The 27,150-nt window shown below is 39.6% G+C and overlaps 1 protein-coding gene across 9 annotated transcripts in view; it reads right to left on the bottom strand.

Moving 5' to 3' along the window:
- TPCN2 (two pore segment channel 2) overlaps positions 1-27,150 on the bottom strand; it is a 67,717-nt gene that overhangs the window by 29,801 nt on the left and 10,766 nt on the right. For 4 of the 9 annotated variants that reach the window (XR_010613576.1, XR_010613577.1, XR_010613578.1 and 1 more), the window contains exons 8-25: positions 26,418-26,517; positions 26,056-26,121; positions 25,610-25,674; positions 22,630-22,727; positions 22,232-22,313; positions 20,810-20,896; positions 19,699-19,818; positions 19,347-19,406; positions 19,126-19,254; positions 18,470-18,519; positions 15,293-15,392; positions 15,022-15,093; positions 13,563-13,636; positions 13,114-13,204; positions 12,910-12,992; positions 11,757-11,838; positions 10,771-10,856; positions 9,977-10,047 (exon numbers count right to left, since the gene is read on the bottom strand). Coding sequence is in view for 6 of the 9 variants with exons in the window: in XM_065683436.1 (XP_065539508.1) it covers positions 9,977-10,047; positions 10,771-10,856; positions 11,757-11,838; positions 12,910-12,992; positions 13,114-13,204; positions 13,563-13,636; positions 15,022-15,093; positions 15,293-15,392; positions 18,470-18,519; positions 19,126-19,254; positions 19,347-19,406; positions 19,699-19,818; positions 20,810-20,896; positions 22,232-22,313; positions 22,630-22,727; positions 25,610-25,674; positions 26,056-26,121; positions 26,418-26,517 (1,516 nt within the window). In the remaining 3 variants the exon portion in view is untranslated. Of the gene's footprint in view, positions 1-7,541; positions 10,048-10,770; positions 10,857-11,756; positions 11,839-12,909; positions 12,993-13,113; positions 13,205-13,562; positions 13,637-15,021; positions 15,094-15,292; positions 15,393-18,469; positions 18,520-19,125; positions 19,255-19,346; positions 19,407-19,698; positions 19,819-20,809; positions 20,897-22,231; positions 22,314-22,629; positions 22,728-25,609; positions 25,675-26,055; positions 26,122-26,417; positions 26,518-27,150 lie in introns of those variants that run through there. The other 5 variants (XM_065683440.1, XM_065683441.1, XM_065683437.1 and 2 more) reach the window with 4 other exon arrangements.

The raw sequence follows: 27,150 nt of genomic DNA, 5'->3' as shown, positions 1-27,150 counted from the left end.
CAGCAGTGCTTGATTTATTTTCACGTATTTCATTATTATTCTTGCTTTGGCACATAAGATGTAGCCACCAGAACATGCACGTCCTGGAATACACACTAAAAACCTAAACAAAGGAAAAGTTCTGTCTACAGAAAACCTATCTACAAGAAAATCCGATCACTGTGTTAAAAATCTGAGGTTATTTCCGGAATGTTTTGTCCACTACTGCTCTCTGGGGTTCTCAAAGATCAGAGATTGTTTTGAGAGTCATTAGTAGTTACTGGTATTTATTTCATTCAGTTAGGACAATGAAACTGGGTTGGGTACTTTGCAAGAGGTTTCAGCTTCTTACTCTTACATTTTCGCACTTCAAGCACAACCCAAAACTGTTCCAAATACAAACATTCTGATACAAACAGATGTGTATTACCGAATATTCAGTGCCTCAAAACGTATCTTCTTACATTTTGCCATAAAAAACAAAACCCGATTGTATTCCAATCCCTTGACTGAGGCCCCAGCACTTCACTATGCTGAGAATGTTCTATTAAGTGCATCCAGAAGTGATGATCATCCAGCCCAACCTGCATGGTCAGCCTAAAGTGAGGTCTTGAACTCCCTCTGCTGGCTAAGATCACAACTAGAGAATTAAAAATAACCTGCCATGCCAAAAAAATAAAAAAAATAAAAAAAAATAAAATAAAATATATAACAACCAATCTTTATATCTTCTTTGGAGAGGTTTGGTTTTTTTGTTTGTTTGTTTGTTTTTAAATTGTCCTGGTCTTTAACATCTTTTGTCTCCCTGCTTCCCCATTTTCTTTTTACTTACCCCACCCCTGGCAGTGTTTGAGGCCAGGCTGGACGGGTCTTGGAGCAATGTACTCGAGTAAAAGATGTCTCTGCCTGTGGCAGGGGGTTGGAACTGAATGAGCTTTAGGGTCCCTTCCAACTCAAACCAGTCTGGGATTACGTGATTTTCTGTAATAGCTAAGAGTTGCAGCTCAGCTTACAAATGCATACCAAGCACAAATTTACAAAGGTAAGCCTTAAGTACTGCACATATCTGTGCTGCTTCTATGGCAAAGACTGTCCTGGGCTCCTGCTTGGTAAGGCTGTTAACTCAAAAACATGCTCCTGGACACAGAAAACACAGCTGTAATGTAACATAGTTGTCACAAATCTTGTCAAATTCCTTCTTCCACAATGAAACTCCCTTCCTCTCAGTGAGACTCTTACACACACTGATGGGTCACAACCCCTTTTTATCTGTACCACCATCTTATCTATATGGGATTCAATTCAACCCTTCCTCATTTAGTAAACTGGATGTGGTCCTCCCCAAACACCTGCTCATGAGGTTCTGCTGGAAAGCCAGATAGATAACATTTCTCTCAGCACGCATCAGAAACCACATGCATGAAACTTTGGGGCAGAATTGAACATACGGTGCTCCAGATCTAAATTTCACAGCACACACTTATATAATTTTGGTGATTTTCATAAAATTTAAGCCTGAACCCAAACCTTCAGTCCATGCTTGACTTTCCAATATCTGCACAATGAGGAAGTACAGGAGCCTGCTGTACAGATCTCCAAAGGACTGTATCAGGATCACTCAGGAGACAAGAGAACCAAGGACTTTGGAGAATGTCAGAGGCAAAGTCACTGTGGAGGGTCTCAATCAAGCAGATGTTTCCAACGCGTGCCTAATTTTCAAGTACTGAGTTTGATAGCAGTAGATACCACAGTGGGCACCAACCCAAGGCAGAGTTCAGACTAGTGGACAAAACAGGCAGAAAAGCAGAGCATGAAAAGCGTTTTTTTCACGGGCTCTATTAGCCTGAGTAATCTACCCTAGAGAGGCCCTGCATGGCAGGTGTTACAGTGGCCACATGCTTGGGTTATGGATTAACCAACTCCTATCAAAAACTGGGATATATCAACCAAATCTGAAGCAAGAAAAGCAGGTGCCTTTCCTGCTGATCTAGTTGAGGGCTCTGATTGAATTACATCAGCAAAGAACAGCTTTGCTTTCTTCATGAAATCTGATTAGAGAGAGGTAACACCTTACACAACACAGTGAAGCTTAAAGGACAATCTGCTCTTTTACTGGCCCCTGCTGCTGGCTACTTTGATCTAAGTGTCATCTGGCTTTAACACCTTCACCTTTCATTTTTGCAGGGAACTGCTTTAGAGCCATTTTTCTATACCAAGTAATTGTTCAACTCTTTTCAGAGAAATCACCAGTTATCCAGGATGCTGGAAACTAAAAACTTGTAGTTTTGGTGAAACACAAGATTATTCTCACTGATATTCAGCAGGTAAGGGAAGACACAATAAAAGACTCAAGTTCTACTTTCTAAGATCATTACTTAATAAAAGCACCAGCAACAGCTCAGGACATTGTGTCTGGAACCTATTCATTCCTAAATGCAAGAAGGAGACCTAATATAATAAGACAAACTAGACTGGCTTTCCAACTCCCCTCAGTAGGATGCTCCTTGTACAAGCTCATAGTTACACCACCATTAGCCAGTTCAATGCTATAGTGTTACAGTTCTGTATCACACACTAAACAGTCATTCTTTTCTGGAAGCTAACAGACACCAGTCTGAGTTGAGTTAGAATTCTATAAAATTTGAAGCATAAAAACCAAAATCTTTTCTGGTCTTACCTGACATGACAGGCTGCGTAACAGAATCCTTACAATTTGACTTTGTAATTATGCATCCAGCCCAGCAACCTGTAGTCGTGCTAGAGACTGTATTTCACATTACACCAGGACACACCTGCTACACAACAGGACTTGGTCATAAAAATGCATTCCAGTTCCTATTTTGACATAAATTTCCATTCTCTCAGATGCTGATGATGATCCTTTGTCAGCGAGATCATGGAGGGCAACTGGCCTCTTAGACAGTCTTCCAAATTCAGTATGAGTTGGCAAGCACTCACCAGCTCTGAAAAGCCAGACCGTTCACTCATCTGAAAGAACTAAACATGCAGTAGGAAAGGTAGATGAGGCTGAAGGGAAACTCAAGCATTCTTGAAACGAGTTTCAGAACTGACAGAAATCAAAGTTGGAGCTGTCAAATAACTGCTGTTTAGGGTGGGCATCCTGTATTTTTGTACAGCTACAGTAGTACCTTTAACTACTGGTACCTTAACTACTAGTACGAGTTTATTCACATTTACCCAACTTCCAGCACATGTGCCAGCTGCGTATCATCCCTCCTAAATACTTACCAATCAGATGGCAAACCTGTCCTCTTTTGATACAGTGGGAAATAAATAGCGTGAGAAGTTTAGAGCTTCCTTCATGTTTTCTGCCATTAAAAAAACAAAAAACAAAAAAGCTACACACAAGAATAAGCAGCAGCAAAACTTGAAACCAAATGATGTGGAAATACCAACATCATCTACTAAACACACAACTGAAGTTCACAGCTGCTGCAAAAAAAGAAGGCAGCATTGTCTGTTAGTAAAGGCAGTGAGCAGGGACTGCAGGTTTTCTTAACTCTCCCACAGATTCCAAGCTCGGCTGTGGGCAGATCACCAAATATCTCAGCTGATCACCTACAAACTAAGGATAGGAATATTTTCCTACCCCAGCAGGATGTTTTCAGAAAAGTACTTGGGAGGCACTCAAATAATGCAATGATGGGGACCATGAAAGTTATCTGTACATAACAAAGACAACACCTGCTCAACTAGCTTAATGCAAAAAAGATGACTGGGACTGTTACAAGCAGTTTCTAGCATTAAAGGACAACTTTCAGTCTTCAACTTACAGTTCAAAGTTAAGAAATCAGCACCAGTAAATCATTTCTTATACAATCACTGTGGAAAAATTCTATGTATAGGACTAGACATGAAAATGCAAAACCAAACAAACAAAAAAGTACATAATTGGGCTGGGACTGTAAGTCAGAGAAGACATTTAGGTTTTCCTTTACAGTAGGTAATGTGGGTAATTTATGACAAAACATCATTTTGGTAAACAAGTGCATACATGATGGAGGTAACTGTATACCAGTTTTTCCTTCAGAATTGCAACAATTTTAGTTAACCAAGACCCTTTTAAAAAACACAGACTTATTCTGCCTTGTGACTCCATTTTATACACAGTCTTGGAGTTGTTCTCGTGTTCTTTTCAGGAGGAAATGATAGGTAGTTCCTCCAGTAGTCTGCTGTACATTTCACTATGTACTTAGTATTTGAAGAGTGACATCTCAGCCTCGAGCATTTCCTGAACATTTTCTCTCTTTATGCTGGAAAAATAGTACCTCTACAAATACAGAAAAAGATTTAAGTACAGAGTGAAATAAGAACTTCATCAGTAAGCAAGTTTGAGAATCTATTGTTTATTCCTGAATTAGCAACAGATTTCCCATGACCTTAACTTCTATATTTTAACATTTTTACATAAATACTCCATGATCTATTTTATCTTTCAAAGAGAGAGATGGTATTCGTGAAGAATGCAGGAAAGCAGAGTGCACAGTTATGAAATACATTAGCCCACACTTCTACAAACTGACTAATGATACTGAGTGTGCTTAAGTCTCTAGACCATGTCCTTTTCTCTCCATTGGAGTCTAAATGCTCGATCCTCATGGGAAGGCTTCAGATCCAGTGAAATATCAGACCAACTTCAATTAACATCATTCCCAACAACAAGTGTTACTTTTTTCTAAGATTTTCTAGGTGCTTCTAGGCATTACACAGCATCACTTCCCCAGTAATAACTTTTAATTTCATTCACCAAACCAAGTTTGATACACAAGCTGAAGTGTCAAAGACAGAAGTGTCACACATTTTGTGACAACTGGTAGCAAGTAGAGCAGACTGCACAAATTAACTTCATCTTTCCTTGATGAGAACACTTATCTGATGTGTTCAGCTTGTCAGTGAGCAAAGACAAACTGGGAAAAGGGCATGTTCCTCCTCTTGCCCAAAAAGGTAAGGGGTGTAGAAATGAGATTAAAGGGAACTCAGCAAAGAACTGCATAGACAACTATGCAGGGACCAGGGGTGGCTGGTTAAGTATCAGCCACAGAGCACATGGAACTAAATCTCATCTTCCTGTTTATAATAGGAAGCTGAAGGAGTTTGGCTTTTTTCTCTCTATCCCTACTTGTAAAGTACATGCATGCTGTAAACATTTGTAAGCCATTAGCTAGAACCAAGAGCACATGCTGTAACAACAAAAGATAGGTCTGCTACAGCCATGGGAATTCTTCCCAGTGAAACCACAGAAAGGGAGGCGGAACAGGATCTCAGGGACCAGCTGAGGCACCACCAAGCAGGGGCACGTCCACAAACATCCAGACCAAGTTGCAGCAGGTGACTGTTTAAACCCTTCCTAAAAGGGCGCTCCAGTGGAGTCTGCAACAATTATGTACAGTACAGTGCTCAGAGTTAGGAAACATCCCTCACACCTAACCACTCTTTTTGTTGAAATCCAAAGCACAACTTGTTCTACAAGTGGTACAGAGAGATTACACAACACCAACAGTTTGTTCTTCTCAACCATTTACATACTTAAATATTATTTTAAAAATTCTTTGCCTACGTTTTGTTTGCCTGAAATTATTTCCTTCAGAGTTCTTCTCAACTCGAACCTTTCAAATTAAGACTTCTATTAGTGTCCTGTAACAAACGCCTTGCCCCACCTATTTTAAAATGCAGGGTCCAAAACAGGAACAGAGGGGCCTAAAGGGAAGTATTGTTACCAATTACATTAAAGCAATTTTATTTCTTTCAGCGGCTGTTAGCTCATTTAATTGTAGTACGTTCAGCAAGCCCTATAATGTTTGTCTTCTAATACCACTTACTCCTTGCAATGTACTTTTACATTTTGTGATTCTAAACTGTAACGGTCCATGTTTATTTCTCAAATTTTATCTTGCTAATTTTGCTCATTTCTTCTAGTTTATTAAGATAATTTTGAAAGTGTCCGATATAATGAAGTACTTAGAGTTGGAATAGAAACCAAATCTCACCCCTCCACCTCCCCACCTCCAAATTATTTCTACCCAAAGTTCACATTAACATTCAGAGCCATTTGTTATAAAGACTGCAGATTAAGTCAAACCCACCTAATTTGTGGAAAACTCCTATTGGCTGCATGGGCTTTTAAGTAGACTAAAATCTAGTGGAAAAAAAAAAAGAAAAAAAAATAACAGAAAAACCCCCAATCATAAAAACCTACATAAAAAAGCAGACATACCTATTTCTGTTTTGTCTCCAATAAAAACCCAAGGCATCTGGAGTACTGAAGTGACTTCATCTGACTAAGGCACAACACTGAACAATAGCAGAAGCCATGGTAACACTATGTACTGCTCATAATACGCTTTCAGGTAAAAAGAGAAACTACCTAACAAGAAAAGAGACACCTCAACCTGACATTTCAGAAACAACTAATCTATACCCTGCATTAGTTTCCCATAGGCCCCACTTCTTCTAAAAGCTTTGTATGTCCTTGTGCTTTTGCACATATTGAAGTGTTGGAGGGATGAAAAAGCAATGTTTGCTAAACATGTGTCAAGAGACTTACAGTCTCATGAACAAAGAGAAGCCAAGAAGGCATGCCTCATGCACTTTATCACATAAAGCCCTGACACCCAAGGCAGTATTTCTTTCTTTGCCTGTCATTTCTACACAGTTGCTAAGTTATTCTAGCTGCCCTATTTGCAGCTCTGACCAATATGAGCTCTTTAAGTTTCTTCATACTTAAGTGTGCTTGTGAGGCCCAACACTGGTTTTCTGGATTTCTACTGAAAGAATCAATAACACTTAAATTGTGTTCATCCTCTCCTTCCACTCTTAAATCTTGAAGTAATACGTATCCATAGCAAATCAGGAAGGAAAAACGTAACACCTGAGGACTCAAGTTAGCCAACAGTCTGGTGATTGAGGCCCCCCTTCAGAAGCCTGATTTTGTAATGCAAGATGATCTAGTTGCTTTCGCTTTCACATGCTTCACCTAAGCATCCGCAACAGCCATTGTCAGAGACAACAGCAAGTTTAAGCCTTTAGCTTGACCTAGAATTGGTTTTGTTCTGTTCTTAAATAAATAAATAAAATCTTCTAAACCAGAACCTGTTTCAAAGAATGCCATGGACCCTGCTGAATTCTGTGCAAAATCTGCCCCATTTGAAATGCTATGAGAATGCTTATTGCACTGACCTTTTCAGGAACAACAACTGATGAAGGAATACCTAGTTTGCAGATGCAAAGACTGAAACACAAATGGAAATCAAGCTGTTCAACACTCTGAATGCTCAGTTCTAGAGAAGTTTCACCTTAATAATTAAGCATATGAAGTACCTACAGATGCTGCTATGTGTTTCTAGAACTGGAGACTAACAGCAGCACACTTGAGGTCCTGCATTTTGAAACCAGGGAGTTACATCCCACTTTTATTTAACTTCTCTCATGGCCCCAGCCTTTCAATTAGTAAAGATAATGGGAGCACAGATGCTGAGCACAGCAGAAATCAGTCACAAGGGGAAAACCGAAACCAAACCACAAGAATCATTTCAACACCCCAGTTATTTTCATATTTTATGAAGGACCTTTTTTTTCTTTTTTAATAATAATGCAAACCTCAAAGTTCAACCAGTTACATACATTCATTTTCATGATTTATACAATTATTGCATAAGACTTGTTGTCATTTACATCTTCCAGTTTAAGTGACATCAGGTACCACTATTCTGTGTTAAATTTTAGTTATACTTTCAGGCAATTAAATGTGAAACAAGAACAAGACTAAGACAATTCCATTCAGAAAGCCTTCTTTATATTTGTCCAGATGGAAAGGCTGCATAATGAAGACATTTGTGATGTTTAAGATAATCCCACACCAATTTGCATTGCTTTGTTATACTGCAGTGGACTGTAATGATAAAAAAAAATAAAAATAAATAAAAAAAATCCCAAGAAAAACACAAAACCCCAAACAACCTTAATAAACAAAAACAATTAAGCTTGCAGGCTGACAGAACTGGCCACCTCCTTTTTGGCAAGGCAAAGCTACTTCTTCAAGTATTTAGAAAAATGGACATTAAAAACAGCATTTCTTAGTAGAAAGGTAAAACAGACTATTTAACCTCTGCTAATAAGTGCCAATGAATTGCTGGCAGTGATGACATCATGCTAGGAGCAGAAACCATCTTGATGTAAAGCCACACAGAACAAAAACTCAAATTTGGCAAAAAAAAAAATAAAATGTGGGGCAATGCTTCTAACTTGCAACAATGTGTGTTGCAAATGCATGGCTGAATATAAGCATGGTAACACCTCAGAAACCAGTGCAAGTGAGTTACTGGGTGGATTATTCTGAAACAGAAACAAGAGACCAAACACATACAAGAGGATAGCTTAAGGGCAAGCTTACAAGTGTAAAGAAAGATTGCAGGAGTAGCACACAGCTCCACTCAGATTTGTGCTACATATATGCAAGCTGCAACACATTTTGTTCCGCAGCACAACGCAAATAGAAGTTGAAGATAAAGGAGACAAGAATCACTATGCAACTTCTGAACAGTGAGACAACACAGAACTACGCTTTTGACATCAAATGCACTAGCATACCAGGCATTTTTCTCTCCCTTATGCAAGAAAGAAGGAAAAGATGGAAGGATGAAGAGGAGGAAAAGTGTCTGTGCTTTTATCAATGCAGAGATCATCACAAGAAATGTCAATTTTGGTGACCAGTGTCTCAACAAGAAGGCAGCACCCCAAAGGGTAGTTTCATTTTTACACACAGAAACAGTAGTTGGGATTGATTCTATTCTTCATAGTGATTTACTACTTGTGTGACAAAGATTCAGGCACACACACCTTTTTTAGAGGAATACTAAGGAATAATGAAAAGCACATGGCCATGGCTTGTTGTTCATTCTCCACTTTAGATTTGTTGCCAAAGTTATTTACCTAAAAAGCATCACCCAGGTGAAAGTGAGTGGAATACAGCATGTGGTTTATTAAGCCAGAAAAGAATGTGATCTTGCAACAGTGGTCGAGCCCTTTCAATTCCCACAAACACATATGAAAATTTGAACTGCTAAGCACTTTGATTATCCCATTCAACCTTTTTTTCTCTCCTTCTTCTTCTCCCCCCCAATCCTGAAGCAAGAGACTCACAGTGCTACATTCCAGCCAAAGTTCATTCCCCTCAGCTTTTTCACAGAATGTGATACAGGGTAGAACAGGACTTGGGAGAAAGTAGAAGGAAAAGGTTCGCTAAAAATCAACATGAGAATACTTACTCTAAAGGAGAGCTCTATTTTACCACACTGAAAACCACAAGTGCAATTGATTTGTTTGAAGTTCTAACTGCTCACAAAGTTACCAGCATGATGCAACCCTCGATCAAAACAAAAAAGATTGTGTCTGACATGATGAATAGATTTTCAGGAGGTGGTAAGATATGCTGGTGCCTCATTTCAACAAAAATAGTGTTTCAACTCTCATTGCAAAAGGTTACAGATTTTGTTCTGGTCCCGCCTAATCCATTCCTGAACTGCAAGGCACAGCCCTTGCCACGGGGTCCTACCAGAAAAGGCAGTTCCACTTTCTTGTGATGAAAGAAGTAGCAGGCTCAGTGGCTACAAAGTCCATGTTTTAAAGTGCATAGTCGTTTAAACACACTTTCCCTTCTTCCTTAAATAAAAAAATCAAATGTTCGGATATCAACAGTGTATAAAAATAACAGCTGCAAAACTCCGCTAAAATCACAACTTAAAATCAAATCCAATCAGCAAGATTCAGATCTTTCGCATAAAAAAAAAAAAAGAAAGAAAGAGATAAACCAGAAATAAAACCCTCTTTCTGCAGTGAATTGCCAAGCCAAACCTCACATGCTGTCCTACAAGCCTCTCTCCTAACAGCACCTCCCAGAAAATCCATTCAGTTTCTTCCAGCTGACAACCTCAAGAAAACAGAGGTCTAAATAAGTCAGTCTTTCCCAGCAGTCACCTACACAACTGCAGGTGTGGATGCTGGTGCAGTTTTTCCATCAGCTCTTCCTCTGTAGGTTCTTCCAAAACATCTCTACAAGAAAATGCATGAGTTGTTAGGAGCAGCAAAGCAAACTTCTCAGCATTTATTTTCACAATGCACATACTGCGATGTAACATGGGCTTGTTTCAAGAACGAAACAAGGAATTAAAGTTACAACAAGCTGATGATCCCTAAAGATGCATCTCCTTGCATCTTTCCTTTGTGATCCATCCTTCACAGATGTGTCATGGAAACCAGCAGCTGTTTTCCCATAAGAAGCAGGGAAGCAATTTCCTGCACACAGTACAATACAACTGAAGGTCAGGAGATGTGTTTTCCTGAAGAAACTCCCAAATGAGAACATGTTCCCAATGCTACAATTGACTATCCAATGTGCACCAGAAGTTCCATTTATGCATGATCATCAAGTATCAACTCACCACCCACAATTTCCTAATAAGCCAACAATGTGCATCATTTTGCTCATCTTCATTTTCTTCTCTCTCCCAGAAGAGTTTCCGCTGCCTCCCCCCCCCCACCAATACCTCTTCTCCCAACATGCTATGGTCAAAAAACATATGAAGGTTAGGTGACCAAATCAGCTGAAGCCAGGCTAAAGTACTTACTGTACTTTTCGAAACTAACAGATGACACAATTTGCTTCAGAGGGAGGAAATAGAAGACAAGCCTTTTACCCTCTTGCAGCCAGACCACTCTCTTTAAAACAGATAAACATCAAACACTAGATTGATTATCAAGCCCATGTCAACTCACCTGAACATGAGATCAACTGTCCTCTGGTATTCAATGTCTGAAAGAGGCTCTCGATGACAGCGACGGTCCCACTTGTGAATAAAGTTCTGAAGTGTAAAAGGAATAAGGGGAAAAAAAAAATAAAGGCTACTTCTGGTGACACCAGAACAGAGGTTTAATCAGGTCAGTATGTTTGTGGGTAAGGCTTGGGACAGGGTGAAGTTTGACTTTAAATGCAGAGTGTCAGAGCAGTGATTTATTCCGGCATACTTTTTGGCTGCTTTAGTAAAGTCTCTTGTTCAAGAATGAGATCACTTTCTCTTCACACACTGGAAGAACAGCAGAGCAAAAACAGCCCTGCTGCCTTCTACTCCTAGCAAGGACTGCCTCCCCAGGAAAACTGTATGAATTACCCACATGAGTTCACCTGCCTGGAATTTTTTCCTCTTATAAAAACCCAACCATATATAAACATACTCCTAAGTCCAGACATCACAACTTAAACTCAGCTTCTGTTTTTGTCATGTTCCCTTATTCACTTTGAACTACTCTAACAAATCAACATTTAGGGAGTAGACAGACAGCTGAGGCAAAAAAAGGGAGAAAACCAGTGACATCCAACTCTCCTGCTACAGAATGCTGCATCTTGGTTATTACAGCAAACTTAGGCCACAGCCCTGCAGAAGCAAGCAGGTAGAAGACTTCATGAGGTTAGCCTCCAGCTAGAACTGAAAGTCTTTTCTGAAACACTCATGGGCAAGACTAAGGCTCCACATGAGACTCATACCTAAGTTTCTGTCTAAATATTTGCCACTCTGCCTACAGTAGTAAATTTTATTTCTCAGTGCAGACAAGAGTATCTTCAAAAGAAATGTGCATACGTTTTAAGGCAGGGTGAAGTGCCCTCTACAGGTACTTTCCCAAAAAGTTGGCTGGGTTCTTTTCATTCCCCACACACATCAGAACCTGTCTTTAGTATCTAATACCAAATAAACACATTTCCTTACCTCTAGAAGTAAAGCTACAAAGAGATTAACCCAGATGACAGAAGAGATCAACCACCAGGCTACAAAATAGATTTTTGCCCACCTGAAACAAAGTAAAGTAGGCAGTAAACAAACTCAGCCTGAAAGCAACCAAGTAGAGTAATGAAAACACATTTTTCCTTGAAATACATTGTATAATGAATCTTAATCTATAAGGAGGTCTGGGACAGAAAAATAAGAAGTCTTAGCCTTTCATTAAGTTAGCCAAAGAGACTCGCTCCCCCAATTTAACATACCTAACTGAAGTCTGAAGGGACAGAAAAGCAGCTCTAGTAGAAACTGTACTGGATCACAGCAAAAGATCCATCTAGGCTAGTATCCTCTGAGAGTGGTCAAAGCAGAAGTGCAGGGAAGAGTGCAAAATCATGGCCAAATACCTAAGAGGCTACCCCCTAAGTGCTCTCCCAGTCTCCAGCCATTTGCAGTTCAGAGATTTCTTGACCTAGAGGCAGCTTCCACTAACTGCAGATCCCAATGGATTTCTCTTTCACAACCTGTGCAGTCTTCACCAGACCATGTTTAACCATTTATCACACACAAGATGTAAATAAGCACTCCACAACTTCACTGTATGCTGGGTTAACCAGCCAAGGACAACTGGAACAGCTCAAACCAGAGATTAGCCAGTCCTTCCAAACATTCCCATAAAATAAATACAAATGAAATACATGTCCAAGGTTTTAACTCTACAAAAGATTGTTCACCCACAGGGAAAATACAGTATCAGCCCAAAATTAATTACAGTGATTTGCTAATATCTCACTTCTGTGAGATTGACTCTACAGAGAGCATCACCCATCCAACACGCTGCAAGTCATCCACCATAATTTTTTGGAACAAGATGACTCCCAAGCCAGTTTCCAATCCCTTCTATACGTGACAAAGCATTTCATGGCATCCAACAAGTATCAGACCAACCATCAAGTTACTCAAGTTAAAGAACAGCCATGAAATATTAACTTCATTTCCTGTATACCTGAACTGACACAAAAGAAAGGTAAGCAGCATCCCCCTTCACAGATTGTAGGAACTGTGCTATATATATAATACTTGTTCAGTTGCTTTATAAGCTAGATTTATATAGAACTTCTTCAGTATCATTACTGCTACTTACGGACTTGAGTATCTTGAAAACGCTTCCAGAAAGACTTGCCAGTTGTTCACCACCATCACATCCCAGAGGGTCACCACTGCTGCCTAAATAACACAAGTAAAACAGGAGCTGAGTGGCTGTATTACACACTAAGGCTCAGAACATGAGGGGAAGGGATAAGCAGAGAGCGGAAAAGGGACAGATTCCATTGGTGATCAGACTCACAGCAAAGTCATCAAAGTTATTTGGCCAATATTCCAGCTGTTCGTAGGTCCCACACTGCAGAGTTCCATTACCATATGTTGTATTGATAGCACTATAAGAGAATTACAGGATGATGTGAGCATAGCTTTCTATGTATCACACCTTAAAACCACGATTCTTCTGAGTGCCTTATAGAAATTTAAGTATCTCGTATGGGGGGAAAACAAGGGAAATAGTTCAAGTATTTAAGCTACAGAAGGGTAAAATTTCAAGCTATAAACAAGCATTCCTGTAATTCCAATACAGCAAGAAGAAACAGAAGCAGTAACAGCTGAAAAGTCTATGTAATTTAACATTAAACAAAGGGTGACTCCAGGCTAAAAACCAACAAAACCAACCACAAGCAGCAACTCAGAGATACTGAGCTGCAGATGCTGCTGAAATAAACAGATTCAGAGTGGTGATGCTACCTGATATTTCCAAAGGGAACAACAGCACCTTTAAACAGCATTATGCCAGATATAGCAAATGCATAGAAAACCACCTGGAAGAAATATAAGTAGGCATTAGATTTGAGTATTTCTGTCACTAAGTAACAATGCAATTAATATGGAGTTCACATGAACACCACAGTCCAAGGAACTTCATGAACAAACAATGCCTGAGGCTATTGAAGTGAAAATACTTCTCAATCTCTGTATTAAACTGTTTGTTCTTCTTTTTAATATCCTATTTAAATTTCAGTTGTTAAAACACATTACATCAATTTACTTTACCATCTATTTTTAATTTCCTGTGTCTCAGAATGCTGGTATTTAGCTTTTAATACTGCAGAATAATGACTTAAAAAACAAAACCAGTACCTGTATTCCTAAGGACTAATCTAAGTATCTGAGGAGCTTCCTGCTAGATTCAGTGAAAATAAGCTTCAACTAAACTTAACCAAGAACAAAACTAAGTATTTAAATTTACATCAGCAACTTCTTTAATACATTTCTGTATTTTGCTACAAAACAGACCCAAGGGGGAAGTCTGAGCACAGTAGAAGAGGAACAGCCCTGACCTATGAACCACAGCACCTTGAACACTATGAGAGTAAACCGAAGCTGACGTTCCACAGCCTGCCAGAAGATGGGGTATCTGGCTTGGTAACAATAAAGGTAACTTTGAAAAAAATTATTTAACACACTCACTGCTTGAGAAACTAGCTAATCAGTGACTTTCTCAGCACATGTTTCAGGCTAACCTTATGAAAGATGCTTTGAATCAGCTGGTAATGGAGTCAGACTTCAGTATAAGCTCAGTGACAGCCTCCACATAGCCTCAAGTAAAAGCAATTTTACTTTAAATTAATGTAAGTGGCAGAATTGCCTCATGATTGGTGCAAAACTACAATTCACACTCCCAGCACTAAGGATAATTAGAAGCAGACATTTAAACCACTTCATAAGCATATTCTACACAGCTACACCAAAAACAGGATGGCAGAGGCTTCTAAAAATCATGTCCAAACATGCAATCTCAGGACCTTCTCAACTGAAAAGAAAGTTAAAGTTGTTTTGCTTCTTAACATAACATAATCAAGCCAGAGTAAGGAAAACTAGGCTACTTTTCACACTGGATGAATTTTTATTCGAAACTAGAGTATCCAGCCTGAGGCAGGCACTCTGAGGAAGTTCCAATCTATTTTTTAAAGGCAGTCCTAAAGGAAACTCATAATTGAGGTACTGTCAACTGTGCGCAGCCCGTAACAAAACAGTAGTTTGTTGGGGCTTTGCAAGACATGCCCTGGATAAGAACTGGTTGGTTAAGGTGCAGTATGACCATTCATGGTGATTTTCGAAGAACTTTGTTTGCTTTGGTGATGACATACCCTTATTACACTGCTAACTATAAGAAAGGAAACTACAACCTTGCATCATGACTTACCACAAGAATTCCTGCAAAGGCTCTCAAGTTTTTTACCAGATCCAGCAACGTAGTAACAACCAAAGCCATGAACTAAAACAAAACAGAATTTTATATGCAAGACAGGGAAAACTGAGTTTGTGAGGTGCTGCGCAGTAGTCTGGAGCAGTAGTTCGAGCTGAATTATAATCCCACTCAGGTGCAAGAGATTGTTACGTTATTTCAAAAGGTTTTAACACGTTTACAGTTTGACCCACAAAGAAGTGAGAAGGGCAAAGGAATAAACACACACCTTCATATTAGGAATAATCCGCAAGAACCTGAATACAATGAACATGTTCACCAATCGCACCATATCCCACAGGGACAATAAGCCCATGAACTTGGGTCTCCTAGGAAAGACAGAAGAAAATAACAAATCAGAGAAACAGCTCACAACAGAAAGACACAGTAAAACCTGCTCATGCAGTAACTTTAAACTCCCCACAACTTTTGGTTAATTTACCCAGCAGCAATCTCAGCTACAGTAAACTTTAATAATTGATGAAGAGGTTCATTTAGCCTGGGCTCTTAAATATGCATACAGTGCTCTTTAAAGGGCATGTTTGTACTAAAATACTTGCGTAAGTGGCCTTCCTTCTGCTGGGGGGGGCAGGGATCAAAGGGGGTCCTTTCAGAAAACAAAGCAATACAAAAATATTGCTATAGTGAGATACTTCAGGAGCTCGCACAAAGATGTGCATTAATCCTTCAGGATATGCTTGGCTGAAGTTAGGAGTACTAATTAGAAGTCTGTCTTGACAGCCTTCTTCCCTATATTCATATTCCACAGGTGATATGCATACACTTCAAATGTCAGCCTGAGTTTTAACAGACTTTTACATTGGCATGCTGGATGCTTCTTTCTGGAAAGGTGGGGGGGTTGGAAGATGTTAATGGAAAAGGGCCTTCATAACACAGATACTACATCATGATTTGTAGCATTAGTATCTTCAACTCTAATAATGGAAGACATTCTTTAAGACAACATTACATAGAACACATTCTAGAATACAGTCACATATTAGTCCTGTCCTGAAGATGTTAACCTACAGACCAAGCAATTACCACCAGCACACACCATAAGCAGCATTAGGACTTGGAATGACTCATCTGGGTTGTTATCTGTTGGGAGCCACTGACATAAAAATTTAACAAGTACTACTGGTGCTTCTAGATACTATTGCAGAGCAAACAAGTGGCTACAACAGAATCAAAGGGCAAAAATCATAGAATCATAGAATAGTTAGGGTTGGAAAGGACCTCAAGATCAACTAGCTCCAGCCCCCCTGCCATGGACAGGGACACCTCACACTAAACCATCCCACACAAGGCTTCATCCAACCTGGCCTTGAACACTGCCAGGGATGGAGCACTCACAACCTCCCTGGGCAACCCATTCCAGTGCCTCACCATCCTAACAGGAAAGAATTTCCTCCTTATATCCAATCTAAACTTCCCCTGTTTAAGTTTTAACCCGTTACCCCTTGGCCTGTCACTACAGTCCCTGACGAAAAGTCCCTCCCCAGCATCCCTATAGGCCCCCTTCAGATACTGGAAGGCTGCTATGAGGTCTCCACGCAGCCTTCTCTTCTCCAGGCTGAACAGCCCCAACTTCCTCAGCCTGTCTTCATACGGGAGGTGCTCCAGTCCCCTGATCATCCTCGTGGCCCTCCTCTGGACTTGTTCCAACAGTTCCATGTCCTTTTTATGTTGAGGACACCAGAACTGCACACAATACTCCAGGTGAGGTCTCACAAGAGCAGAGTAGAGGGGGAGGATCACCTCCCTCAACCTGCTGGTCACGCTCCTTTTGATGCAGCCCAGGATGCGGTTGGCTTTCTGGGCTGTGAGCGCACACTGCCGGTTCATGCTAGTTTTCTCATTGACAAGCACCCCCAAGTCCTTCTCCGCAGGGCCGCTCTGAATCTCTTCTTTGCCCAGTCTGTAGCTGTGCCTGGGATTGCTCCGACCCAGGTGTAGGACCTTGCACTTGTCGTGGTTGAACTTCATAAGGTTGGCATCAGCCCACCTTACAAGCGTGTCAAGGTCCCTCTGGATGGCATCCCTTCCCTCCAGCATATCAACCGGACCACACAGCTTGGTGTCATTGGCAAACTTGCTGAGGGCGCACTCAATCCCACTGTCCATGTCAGTGATGAAGACGTTAAACAAGACCGGTCCCAACACTGATCCCTGAGGGACACCACTCGTTACCAGTCTCCAGCCGGACATCGAGCCATTGACCACAACTCTTTGTGTGCGGCCGTCCAGCCAGTTCTTTATCCACCGAGTGGTCCATCCATCAAATTGATGTCTCTCCAATTTAGAGACAAGGATGTCGTGTGGGACAGTGTCAAACACTTTGCACAAGTCCAGGTAGATGACATCAACTGCTTTACCCTTGTCCATCAGTTCTGTAGCCCCATCATAGAAGGCCACCAAATTGGTCAGGCAGGATTTCCCCTTAGTGAAGCCATGCTGGCTGTCACCAAGCACCTTGTTGTTTTTCATGTGCCTTAGCATGCTTTCCAGGGGAATGTGCTCCAAGATTTTACCAGGCACAGAGGTGAGACTGACTGGTCTGTAGTTCCCTGGGTCTTCCATTTTCCCCTTCTTGAAAATGGGGGTTATATTTCCCTTTTTCCAGTCGTCGGGAACTTCACCTGACTGCCATGATTTTTCAAATATGATGGCCAGTGAAATTAAAGCCAATCATAAACAACCAAAAGTTAGGTCCGTAGTTAATGCCATTAGACTGTTAGCAGCTAATATCCAAGATTCAGGAAATCCCTTTGCTTTCCTCTTTAATTGTGGCGGCAGTTTTCAAGTTTTAAGAGACAAAACAATTATTTTTATGCTTGTGTTAACACACACAATACAGGACAGGTATCCAAGAACTGTCTGAACTTAAGAAAAATCAAAATATAACTCCTAGTTATTGTATTATAAATGGTTTAAGTTCGTGGGAATTTTTCTTGAAAATTTTACAGCACAAAATTCAGACTTCAAGGGGTTTCACCAGCTGTTCAGGAAATCGTAACTGATCTTATGGACAATCCGATACTGGAACATACCAGGTTAGCTGGTTGTGTATGCTGTACTAAATTCCCACTCCTGCACCTTCAGTAAGCATAGGTCTGCTAACACTTTATTTTACATCAGATTGCAAGTAATACAAACGCATCCTTCTCAGAACAGCTAAAGAGAAGTCTAAATTTCTTTTTTTAAAATTTATAATTTTCTTTGACTCATCCATATTGCATGGCCACCAGCAACTACAATAGTGAGAAATTCTCCTAAGTTTGGTAAATTACTGCCTGCACTGACAATCGTAGTGTCACGACATGAGTGTGTATGAACTTGTGTGCATATTCCCCTGACTCACCCCAGACACCACGCAAAGTGCAACAGTTCAGAGATTACGTACCAACCAGGATGAGGAAATCCATACACAGCAAAAGTTGCAGCCTCCAAAACCTTTATTTAGGGAAGAAAAAAAGGCAAAACCTTAATTTGTAATTCTGAGTTTCAAAAGGTGCTTAAGTTCTTTAAACAACTAAATTCACCCACTCTGAAGCACTGAAATTGTCATATTTGACTAAGTATTTACCAAATTAATACAACACGCACACATCATCCAACAGTGACACATGAAAGGATATACAGTGCATTACATTCACCATGACTTTGTCCATCCGCCATATGGGTTTCAGGTTTTTACAAAATAACAATGACAACAAGAAGATACAGAATTGGGGGGGGGGTTTATTTCAAAAAGTAAAGCGATTTTTAGCTATGTAACAGAATTCCTGATGTAATTACTCCAAGAGCTGAATTTTTCCAAACAACGTTTTAAAGGTTGCTTATAGGAAAGCTCACCTTTTCCATGAATGTAAGAAAAGCCTACCTTCAGAAAAGAGACCTTAAGAGAAACAAATGTTCAAGCCATTGCAAACCACAGCAATGTCTTATGATGCTTAGCTTAGCATATTAGTGTTGAAGCAAAAGCAATCCCATAGTTCCTGCAGTTCCTAATCATCCTAGTCAATAAATCCAGGAATACAGAAGTCAAAAAGAACTTACCAGCAAAATTACAGTCAGAAGTCCATCAAATCTATTGCTTGGGTAGGACAAGTATCTTTTTAAGCCCATTGCTAAGATTTTTAGCAACATTTCCAGCAGATAGTATAGGATAAAGAAGCAATTGATAGCCTTCACCCCAAAAAAATAAAAATAAAAATAAGAATTAGAATTACTGACACCTCAGGAAACAGAATTAACTGTAGGAAAATGTTGCATCTTACCCCCAGGAAGAAGTCGTCTCTTTTGGATGGCTGCTTATCTGCATCCAGCACCAAAACCACCTAAACCAACAAGAAATATTTTATTAATCCACTGGTTTACTGCTGTAGATTTTTGAACACAAGAACAGTTTTTCAGGCTTTGCAGAGATCTTTTTAACATATATTTTTTGTATATGTTTTAACTGCAGGTATTCTCTTCTTAGACTTGGCATGACTAAAGCATGCCAAACATGGACATTTGATACAGAAAGTGGTATTGGACTAGAGATTAAAGAACAATTGAAGTTTGTAGCAGGGAAAAAACTAACAATTAAACAACCCCCGTCCCCTACATAGACACCCTTTTACTTACACAGATAGAAACAATGTTTGCAAGGGCTACAACATTCCCCAAATACCCAAAGTAGGGATGGCCAAAGGCAAACTGCATTTTCTGCATAAACTGTGACTGGTACTCTGGACTGGGAGGATGCTGAAAAAGAACACAAAGGATTTGCTAAGGCACAAAGCATAAGCATTTTAGTGATAATAATAATAATGCAGGAAACACACATCTCTCAGATTTAAGAAACAGACATTTTCAAAGCAAAACTTAAAAGCCACAGGCTAATTTTGACATTTTAGTACAAAGATGTTTTCAAGCTGTGGCTATGAGCAGCAAGAGATCATTTCTGATTAGCAAATGGGTTGACTGTTCTAGTATAATACAAGATAATGGCAAAGAAGGAAGATAATCCAACCTCTCTCCAATGCCTCAGGCATCTAAACTGAACACCAAGCTACCAACTGCAAAATTCCTACCCTATTTCTCAACATTTTATCTCCATTACAAGATTCAGAAGCCTTAGCTACATGTAAGCAGAAAAGAGAACATTTCCTAACCCTTGAAAAGTTTGATCATTACTTTTTCTTTCTTTCCCCAAGTGGAGAATGCATTCTGCACATCTTCATCTGAACACTTAGAGAACCTGCATTTCATTTTTCAATCAAGGACCGGAGGAAAGACTTTGCCTGAGTATATTTAAGTGTTACCCTGCAAAGACTAATATATAGCAGAGATGCATTGCTTTAATATAGGAGTGTCACAACAAGACAAATTCTTCACATTTCACTAAAAGAAGTTTACTACAGAGTTACTCATTTCTCCACGATGTTTTTCAGAAAGTCTATGACATAAAGTCTAAATCCTATCCCCCAATTCCTTGTAATGAATCTTCCCAACATAAACAACCATGCTTTTTGTACATTTAAGACTACCTGGCAACCACAAACCAATGCTGTAAAAGCCCCCAAAGCAATGCTGCCTGTGACTATAACAACAGTCCATGAGCAACTTCAAAAATCAGCAAGTTCAAAAAGTTGTGAAGTTTGCTTATATGCTTTATAGCAGAATACCATCACTTATTTTTGTGCAAGACCATACTCAACTTATGACACTTTGTAAATGATTGTCAGATACATACTTGCTTAATGGCATCTTTGTCTAGTTCTTCAAAGAGCTTCTGAAACTGGGCAGCTGACAGCTGATCACAGGAGCATGTTTTGAGTGACTTCACATGAAAGAGAAATATTCAGATCAACAACTGCAACAGATGCATCTTCAAAGAGTGCCAACACTCTCAGACTATCTTAAAAGTCGAGGAATAGACATGTAATAAAACCTACACCAGGTATTAGAGTGAGCTTCAATACTGATTTGCTTTAACACAAAACTCCCACATGATGGGATTTTTCTCACCGTTTCTATTTTCCCTCTCCAGCATCACATGCTGGTTAAGAAGGAGCATGCTCTTTTGACGTACTTGAACTTTTAGTGTCATCTAGTATTGCCATTATGTTACGATTAAAAGAATTAAGATGCTATGTCAATTATTACTGTTCTGCAGAAATTACTAACAGAAAGGATGGAGTTATTTCACACACTAACAAGATTAACACTTCCACAGCATGCTAAATGCTAACTACAACTGTAGCACACACAACAATAAAATAAATGGAAAAAAACACGCAAGCTACGAGAAGGAAAACTAAAACCTGCATTTGTGTAACTAATGCCATGGCCAGCTAAGGATAATTACAGGGCAGGGGCGATATTTTCATGCAACTCTGTTTATACATCCCCTACCCCGTCAACAGCCACCAGAAACAATATATGTGTACCTCTTCCAACCTTCACATTAGAGGCAGACAACTGCTTCTGCTGTAACTGTCAGCCTGGAATTGCCACCTCCTTTTGGCAGAAGATTTTACAATATGGACTTCAAAGGACTCACAATGTTGTTCTCAAAAAGCAACATCACTTTCAGATACTTTTTCTGAAACCACACCAATAATCTCGGCATCTCTTGATAGAGCTAAGTAATTTCTCTAGTCCCTGCAAATCATGGCATGAACTGCAATGTTGATTAAGTTTTCAGTTAAGCAAAACTCCCTCTGTACCCTGATACAAACTTTAATACCTAGAGGGAACAGCACAGCTAAAATCCAATGAAAAAAAGATGCTTTCAAATGGTAGATGGAAGCTGCTACAGACAGCAGTTCTAGAGCACAGTGAGAAATGCCTCACTTAGAAAGTAAAGCAAATGAAAAAATTAGCCAAAACAAGACTTTTCATTACTCTACATCTCTCTACAGGTGAATGCATTCCTCATCACACCAATCAAAGTAGCAGCAGACTTGAAGTGAAATCACTGCCTGGACATTGGTTTTGTTCTGAGAACAAACACTGAGCTGGCCCTCTGTTCACATTTAAAGTAGCATTAATGAAACTGAGCTGAAAGCTCCTGCATCAAATGGTGCGATTAAGGAAACTTCAGTTTCTACAGCTGTCTCATCACAGGGTTTGTTAGCCACCAATATAAAGGCTAAGAAAACACAGTTCTTACTCTCATGATGGCTTGCTTGCAGCGAGAATCCATTTCAACTTTCTGCAGCACTTGTAGTAAGGCCCCAATGCCGACATGCAACCTATGAAAAATAAAACAGAATGGCCCGAGGAACAGGTAACTGTCTTGATGGCAAAAACAGCTGTTCCAAATGCATTCCTGATGCCTCTTTTTTTTTTGAGAAGCAGATAAAATTAGACATAGAAATAAAAAGGAAACAGACCCTATAGGAGTCCCAAACAGTGTGTTATAAACATCCAGTTAAAGAAAAAATTAAGAGATAAGCATATTGACATTTTCCAAGATAGGATTTTCAGTAATCATACTAAATAAGACGACAAAAAAAAAATCTGCTCTTTTCTCCTAAGTAATCTATTGTTTCAACATTCTTCACTTACTGTTGTGCATTAGTAGGAGTCTCTCTGAGGGAAGAAAGCACTTCAAACGCAGCCCGGATTCCCAGTCGCCTCCTGAAGAGGGAGGACTGAACTGATTTCTGGACAGTCAAAACACCAGGGGAGACAACTTACTCACACTTGTTTAAAGGAAACCCAACTAGACGATTTAACTAAGACCAGTAAATTATTTGCCCGGCTCTTTGGCAGAACCTACTGCAAGCCTCAGAAAGAGCCGTATCTGTTCAACTAGAGCAATTTTTTAGGTAGGAAAAATACTGGATTTTTTTTACCCTGCTGCTAAAATCCCCATTATCAGCCACTAGATCTAGCTGTCTAAAGATGAGGTCCAACCAGACAGACACTCCACAGTTTAAAAGGAATACCATGAAGAGTCATGGGCTGAAATCAGCAAAGCCCACTCCTACCCTTAAGAAGAACTTAGGGCAGACCAGGGCTACCCAGCTCTTCATGCAGTGCTATGTCTTACAGTCAGAAAATATACTTATCCTCTTGCACACCCCCTAGACTTACGATTAGAGATTGGAACAGGAGACTTCCCTAGGCCTCGTTTCTCTCAAGAACTCCCTTTACAAGAAGGAAGGAAGCAAGCAAACAAGCCTCTGGAGGTCAAGTAAACATCCAGGTCATGGTTTATTTTTAATTCTGGATTGACATGCCAGTTCTCCAACTCCAGCTTCTTGCCAAGCAAAAAGAAAGCCAGAGCCACAGCTTTTCATGCTGCTTTCCCTCCTCTCCCCCACCTTTGAAACTTAACTGCTTTATTAAGAGTCAGATTATTGCATACTCTCACATGGGAAAGCAAAAACCTGATACAGATTTTTCTTGGAAGAAACCAAGAAGGAAGAAAGGATTACAGAAATTCCTCTTTGTATGTATTAAACACCCCTCTCTCACAAGAAGGTGGAAGCAATTCCTTTTCTGTAATACTCCCGTAGGCTCGCTATCCAACAAGCATTACATTCTGTCTGTAGCTCTACCGAAGCAGCTATTATTTCACTTTCACCCCCAACCCCTCAACTCCACTCCTCTGAAGGACCGAATGAACTATAAGAGTATTTAGGTAAGGAGAAGGAACTGTAAGACTATAAGTAGAAGGGAAAAGAAGTAATGAAGGAATTATAAACCATATGTAAACAAAGGGAGATGATACCCAAAGTCAAAGCTACCAGTTTCCCCTGCCACTAAACCTGAACTGTAAACATGAGAAAAGACCAGTTGGAACACACACAACCAGGAACCACTGTTCATTCCAAACTACAGAGATCAATCCACATACTAGCACAAAGGGAAAAAAACCCTACAGCCTAGAGGTTTAGTTTTTGCATAGCATTACCCAGACTCAGCTTTACCAAACACATTGCTGCTGAGCTGTGAAGTTTTATAAAATACACAAGAGGAAAGTAAAAAACAGAGGTGGAATTGAAACTCCTGAAGAACTCAAGAAAAAAAAAAAAAAAGAAGAAAAAATCCCATGGAAGTTACAAAGCTTAAAGAAAACTCTCAAACACTTTGAAGATAACACCGCAGAGAGACTCAGCCTGTTCTGAGGAGCAAGAGACCGACAGCTCCCATTATGACTGATGACTGCCTGACCAAAGATTCAGCTGCGTGCCATGAGCGTGATAAACATTAATACTTAGCCTAGCACTGTGTTCTTTCTACTAATCTGCCGTGTGTGTTAACTGCTAAGTAGCTGCGATGTGCCTTGGATGTTCTGTATTCATTGCTAGAAACAAACCCAGTTCTGGAGATCTCCAGATGCACCCATGCAGCCTCTTCCTTTCACCGCCTCTCCAGTCAGTTACTTCTTTTTGGAATAGCGATAGGAAAGTCACAAATTTAACCTCCTGCATGGAGTACATTTTATTGGAAGTAACTGAAATGATCTTTCATTTGACTTACTTTGTCCCTGCTTTCCAAAATATTCTTTCCTTAGCTCATTAAAATTCCTCCCAGATTGTTCAACTGCACTATCTTGTATAGAAACAAAAGCAATTATGCTATTTCCTGTTAAGGGAATCCAGACTGCACTCCCAGCTGGAAAATAGACAACTCATGTACATAATGCAACAAAGCACACTGCACAGCTTGTTAGTAAAGGAAAAAGAACTTTTAGTGATGAGTTTAATTGTCACCACAGATTGCACGCTCCTTGAAAAACATGCAGAAGTACACTTACTTTGTCAGCTTCTACTTCTCTAATATAAATAACCAAGTCAAGAGGTCATTACACTACACTTCAGATTCACAGTGCACAAAATGGGGAGAATCATGAATGATCAGGCACCTTCCAGAATCACATTAAAGTATTACACGAATAACTGGCATTGCATGGACATTAAGCATAGGCTCCTTTTATTTAACACTGAATACGACCAAGAATATCTACTATGCCTACTGGCAACTACTCTGGTACAAGTCAACCACAAGGCTCAACTCAAGTCCATCTTCCAGTAGCAGCAGACTGCCCTAATCATTCTAACATCACATCCACCGACCATAGCAAGGATGAAGTGAAAAATACCAAGCACAAAGATGTTTTAGTCAGCAATTCTGTTCTATTGAAGGCTTCTAATGCCGTGCTACTCAGAGAAAATAAGTGCTAGGGTTTGCAACAATAGCTATTTAAATAGTACAGCAGGTTTTCTTCCCAGAGGCCAACTTTAAGTTCCTTTTTCACTTGTCCTTGTTCAATTTAACAGTTTGGAGTATTTCCCCCCCATAATATTCAAACTATATGGAAGTATACAAGCAGGTAATTTTGTCATGGAAGGGGTAACAAACTACGGCAGCATATAAGGGAAAAAGTATCTACATCAAAGAATCTTTGGTATCGTAAAACTGTATCTACAACCACGACAGGCATACTGCTTTAAAACACAGTTGAAACTTTTAATACTCAGGGCTTCACAGTTTAAAGGTTATGGTAAAACACAGAAATTAGGAATGCTTTACTCACCAGAAGGTAGCCTCGAAACTGGTTGTATATTATTGCCGTAAGCAAGTTCATTAAAAATAAGTTGCCTATTGGAGAAAAAGCAGTAACAATCATAAAAATACACTGAAACTTTTTTGACAAACAGATACATATATAGTAAGTCAGACGTAAAATTTAAAAAGGATTAGTTTTCTTCTGTTTGGTTTCCAAAATGTTTTTCATGTCTGAATATGCTGTAATGTATCCATTCCCCTATCACCTGCTGCTGACAAAAACCCAAACCAAAGCACCTTCCATGAAAGTTATCTTACAAGCCACTACGCAGTAACTGGAGACACTGTACACAGACACAAAAAAAAAATAAAATAAATTTTACGATTAAACTTTCCTAGAAAACACTGTAGCTGGCATGCACAAGTGTCAAAGTTAAAGTACATTTAAATGACTGAGGGCAGGAGGTAGCTTACCTAATACAGTGAAAAGTATGAAGAAGATTGAATATGCTCGATTCTTAGAATATGCAGGAATCATCACTGTAGAATTAACAAAAAAAAAATATTTAATGCTTAAGATAAAAACTAGGCAACTCTATCAATTTTTGGTAATTGGTAGAAGCTCTTATATAGCTCCACTTTAGAGATGCATATATAATTACACCAAAGGAAAGGCGAGAAACAAGTTACTAAAGGCACGAAAAATGTCTACATAACCTTCCTCTAGCTGTGCTAAGAACTATCAGCTGAAAGAATGGTTTAAGTAGTCTGAAGATAACCTTACTCTATTATTCTTTGAAAAGAGACACAAAAGTTACTTCTGAAAGACTGCTCACCATCAGGATTATTTGCAGTAGTCAGCAGGACCAGCAGGGATGTCAGTGAATCTGGCAAATTCCGGAAATACCCCACCCACTCCTTATCCTGCTGGCCATCCTAGTCGAAGAGATGGAGAAACACCAAAGAATCACTCAGATTGTCTTACCAAGGAGGGGAAAAGAAATTTTAAGTGTATCAATCAATGTCTTCAGAAACACAATCACATCTACCCCATGAAAAAAAGCATGAGAAAGGCATAAAAATTAGGACAACAGTGCAATCACTTCACTTATTAACAGCCAGTAAAGAACATAAGGAAGAACAGCAAGCTAAGACAGACACAGGAAGCTCAAAATAGAAATTATGTCTAGATAGCACCTCAGACACAGGAAGGACAGTAATGTCACAAACAATATAGAAATCTGAAGCCACTCCTGATATAAAAAGCATCACCTCTTAGCCCGCAAGAGATATTAGTGTATTGGAGACAAAAGGACTCCCTAAACATGATTTTAAAAAATTGCAGTTTAAAAAAATAATCATACTAATTCAGTCTCAACTTACATCACAAAATTAGCATAGAGTAGAAGCTGCCCTACAGCATGCTATAGATAGAAACCTAGTTAACCCTGAAATGTATACTCCAGGACTACACTCCAGGACTTGTCCAGAAGTATAATACAGTTTGAGGACAATATTAAAACAGATCTTGTCTATACTGAAGAACAGAAATGAAAAAGCTTCCTCAGT

The sequence above is a fragment of the Lathamus discolor genome, chromosome 6 (genome assembly GCF_037157495.1).
Source record: "Lathamus discolor isolate bLatDis1 chromosome 6, bLatDis1.hap1, whole genome shotgun sequence".
NCBI lineage: Eukaryota > Metazoa > Chordata > Aves > Psittaciformes > Psittacidae > Lathamus > Lathamus discolor.
Note: the sequence above shows the minus strand (reverse complement) of the source record. Positions and strands in the feature narration are given on the sequence as shown.